Source organism: Triticum dicoccoides, chromosome 1A (assembly GCF_002162155.2).
Source record: "Triticum dicoccoides isolate Atlit2015 ecotype Zavitan chromosome 1A, WEW_v2.0, whole genome shotgun sequence".
In the NCBI taxonomy this organism is placed as follows: domain Eukaryota; kingdom Viridiplantae; phylum Streptophyta; class Magnoliopsida; order Poales; family Poaceae; genus Triticum; species Triticum dicoccoides.
The window spans coordinates 374,962,764-374,966,487 of record NC_041380.1 but is presented as its reverse complement, the minus strand read 5'-3'; the positions used below and the strand labels follow the sequence as shown (position 1 = coordinate 374,966,487).

General features: G+C 41.2%; 1 protein-coding gene across 1 annotated transcript; it reads left to right on the top strand.

Moving 5' to 3' along the window:
• Positions 1-2,843: 2,843 nt before the first annotated feature.
• LOC119274286 (histone H4) lies at positions 2,844-3,415 on the top strand. The gene has a single exon (XM_037554959.1). The coding sequence runs from the start codon at positions 2,935-2,937 to the stop codon at positions 3,244-3,246; it is 312 nt and encodes a 103-aa protein (XP_037410856.1). The 5' UTR covers positions 2,844-2,934; the 3' UTR covers positions 3,247-3,415.
• The last annotated feature ends 309 nt before the right edge of the window (positions 3,416-3,724 follow it).

Here is a 3,724-nt window from a genome sequence, read left to right as displayed (position 1 = left end):
CTTAAAGTTCAATGAACTTTTTTCAAAATCGTTGATTTTTTTCAAGTTCAAAGAATTTTTTTTAGAATTTGATGAAATTTTTTCAATATTGATGAACTTTTTGAAAAATCGGTGATTTTTATCAAATTCGATGAACTTTTTAGAATTATGATTTTTTTGTCAAATTCATGAACGTTTTTGAAAATCCGTGAACTATTTTGAATTCACATTTTTTCATTTTTATCGTTTTCCTCATTTTTTATTTTTTTCAAAGGCGAACGTGTACATGGGCCGGCCCACCAGCGCAGGCGAGTGGGTGCCAGGGAGCTTCCCTGGCGGTGCATCTTATTCGGCGCTTCAATGGCCGTTTGCAAACGGGCACCCGAAGCTCCTTCAAGGTGGGCCGACCCATCTAGGGTTTTCTTTCTTCTGTGTTTTAATCCGCAAAAGGAGCGCAGTAACCGTGATTCGAACCAGCATCCTCCCTCACCTAGTATCGCCGGTGTAACCACCAAGCCACCATGCAAGATCTGACAAGATTGAACTTTTTCTATCTGTTATTCTTTCTTTCCCCTTTTCCTTTTACCTATTTTTGTTTTATGTTTTTTTTTCTCTTCTTGGCTTGATGAATTGTTTGAAAATATGTGATTTTTTTAAAAAAATTGATGATTTTTTTTCAAATCGATAAACTTATTTTATGTTTGTGACCTTTTTTTCAAATTTGGTGAACTTTTTTCAAAAAATCGGTGAACTTTTTTCAAATCTGATGAACTTTTTTCAAAATCGATGAATTTATTTTCCAAATTCAATGAACATTTTTAAAAAAATGGATGATTTTTTTAATTTGATGATTTTTCTTAACTTTTTCAAAATTCAGTGAACTTTTGTTCAAAATCTATGAACATTTTTGAATTCATAAACCTTTTCATTTTTTATATTAATCAACGTGAACAAAGTTAACTACATGTTAATGTTTGTACTTAAAGAGGGGTCAAATAGGATTATTTTTGTCATCATAGGCAACAAACTGAGCTTGGTTTAGTGGGAAGGCTAGAAGCTCTTGACTTAGGTGGGCAGAGATCGATTCCCACTTTTCTCGAGTTAATGTCAATGTTTTCCCTCACGTTTGTTTTTTCCCATAGGTTGATTGGGCTGGCCCGCTATGCGCCGCGAGCGCGAGGAGCCTTGGAATAATGCTGAACTCAAAGGTTTATTTCTGTATTATAAGAAAAAAATCGAATCAAATTCATGGATTTACCATGACCTCGGTTGTGACTCCATAGATAAAAATGGGAATTTTCTCTCTTCGAGACCATTGAACAAGAAAGAAATCGTCCACAGATAATAAGCTATCATATGCCTTGGAAAAGTGATATGAGATGCTTGGAAATGGTTAAAGTAATTGAATAGGAGGATCACGACTATAACCCATGGTAGACTTTTTAAAGAAGAAAATGATCTATTTGATACTATTGTTGACTAGTTACAAAGGGACCGTTTCGTCCTTGTAGGGTATTCTGGCCTATTGCCCTTCCTTGTTCTTATTTCGCTTTAGGGGTTGGTTTACAGGGACAACCAACGCCGTAGGCCGCTTACAGCGCCGATTAGGAGGTCCCTTCTTGGGAAAACCCTACTCGCCGCATTCTGCGACAAGTTTCGATTTATCGCATAGGTTCGATGGCACATGGGCCGGCCCAGTTAGCTTTTTATATGTGCCATCATTTTTTCATTCTTGCGAACCTTCTAGAAGGTTTCCTGGCTGGTTATGGGAACCTTCCAAAAGGTTCTTCAACCATTTTTTTTCTGGTTTTCTTTTTGTTTTTCATTCATTTTTTTTGTCTCTGTTCCCTTTTCTTCTTTTACGTTGTTTTTTTCCGATTTATTTTTCTTTTTTCTTTTTTTATTTTGTCCTTCTTTTTTCATAAAAATGTTAAAAATTTGTTTGCGTTCACAAAATTGTTTGGAAGTTTCATAAATAAATATTCTAAAATTTTTTAAAAAAATTGAGTTTTGCCAGAAATGTTCAAAAAATGCAAAATTAAAAAATGTTCAAAATATTCGAAATTTGTTTGCCTTTCCAACAAATGACATGATTTTTTTGAAGAAAACATTTTGTTTTTGTAAAAAAATGACCGTGTTTTACAAAATTTGTTCAAAGATTTCAAACAATGTTTTGGATTTCAATTTTTTGTTCATGTATTCAAAATTTGTTTGTGCTTCCAAATTTGTCCGGGGTTTTCGAAATTGTTCTCCATTCCAAAATTTACTCTCAAATTTTAAAAAATGTTCATGCTTTATAAAATTGTTAACAAATTCTATAAATGTTCATGTTTTGGAAAAAGGTTTGGGAAATTTAAAATTTGTTCGTGATATCATAAAATTGTTTGCTCTTGTCAAAAAAATCGCACGCTCGAAAGGCTAATTAAAATTTGGAAAATTGTAAAGGATTTTTTTTCCTAAATCGCCAAAGGAGCTCCCACCCTGCACTGGACTGCCACACGGTTCTAGCTCGCGGGCCTCTCTCTTCCGTGTATCAGCTGGCCCCTTCATGGTGAAGGTCTATCGTTAGCTGTTAAAGCCTACGGCCCAGGTGACTGCAAGATTTCTCAAAAAAAATGGTGATTGCAAGTCCGCAACCATCGCCCGCCACGTCACCGATCCGCACCTCTGATCTCAGTAAACATCCGCCCTCCGTTCCTAATCCAACGCTTCGCAACCACCATCCCACGGATCGATCTCCTCCCTGTGTTTCTCCCAGCCACGTCACCGATCCTTGCGCAGCTCTCTCCACGAATCACGCGCTCGGAACCCAGCATCCCGCGGATCCGTCCCAAGCCCCTCTCCGGTATAAAGAACCACCACCGTTCAACCTCCACCGCATCAGACATCAAATCCCCAATCCCCAATCCCCTCCAATCCCACCTTCGGGACAGCAGCCAGCAAGCGTCGCCAGCCATGTCAGGCCGAGGCAAGGGAGGCAAGGGCCTGGGAAAGGGCGGCGCGAAGCGGCACAGGAAGGTGCTGCGCGACAACATCCAGGGGATCACGAAGCCGGCGATCCGGCGGCTGGCGCGGCGGGGCGGCGTGAAGCGCATCTCCGGGCTGATCTACGAGGAGACCCGTGGCGTGCTCAAGATCTTCCTCGAGAACGTCATCCGCGACGCCGTCACCTACACGGAGCACGCCCGCCGCAAGACCGTCACCGCCATGGACGTCGTCTACGCGCTCAAGCGCCAGGGCCGCACCCTCTACGGCTTTGGCGGCTGAGCCAGGGTCGTGCCTCGCGTGGGATTTAGATGTGGTTAGGCGGGTCGTCGTTCTGTGGTGTGTGCTTGTCCTGTGTGTGCGTGTGCAGCTGCGTGCTGGTGGTTGTAATGAGTTCCAGATTATAATATGGGTGTTCATCTCGCATTGGATTGAATCGTGTGTTTTGCTCTGATCTGACCACTGGCGAGGTCTGTCCCTGCAGACTTCGAACATTAGGCCGTTTGTTTGTACTACTAGTATGTTGAATGCAGAGTTTATAACTGTTGATTAACCACTGTTCGTTAGATTAGAACCTTCCTCCAGCGGTTTGTTTGATGAATCCAGAGTTGAGAGCTGTCGATGAATCACTGTTCGTTAGATAAATGGTTGGGCGGATGGTAGCGCGAGCTAAATGCTCAACTCAGTAGAAGTTGACGAGAATAGTTCAGTTTTTTTCTAGGGAAGGAGACTAGTTCAGGGCCTAAACACAGGAATAGAA

What these genes read in the sequence shown, in the direction of transcription:
- LOC119274286 (XM_037554959.1), top strand. Translation starts at nt 2,935, where the DNA reads ATGTCAGGCCGAGGCAAGGGAGGCAAGGGCCTGGGAAAGGGCGGCGCG.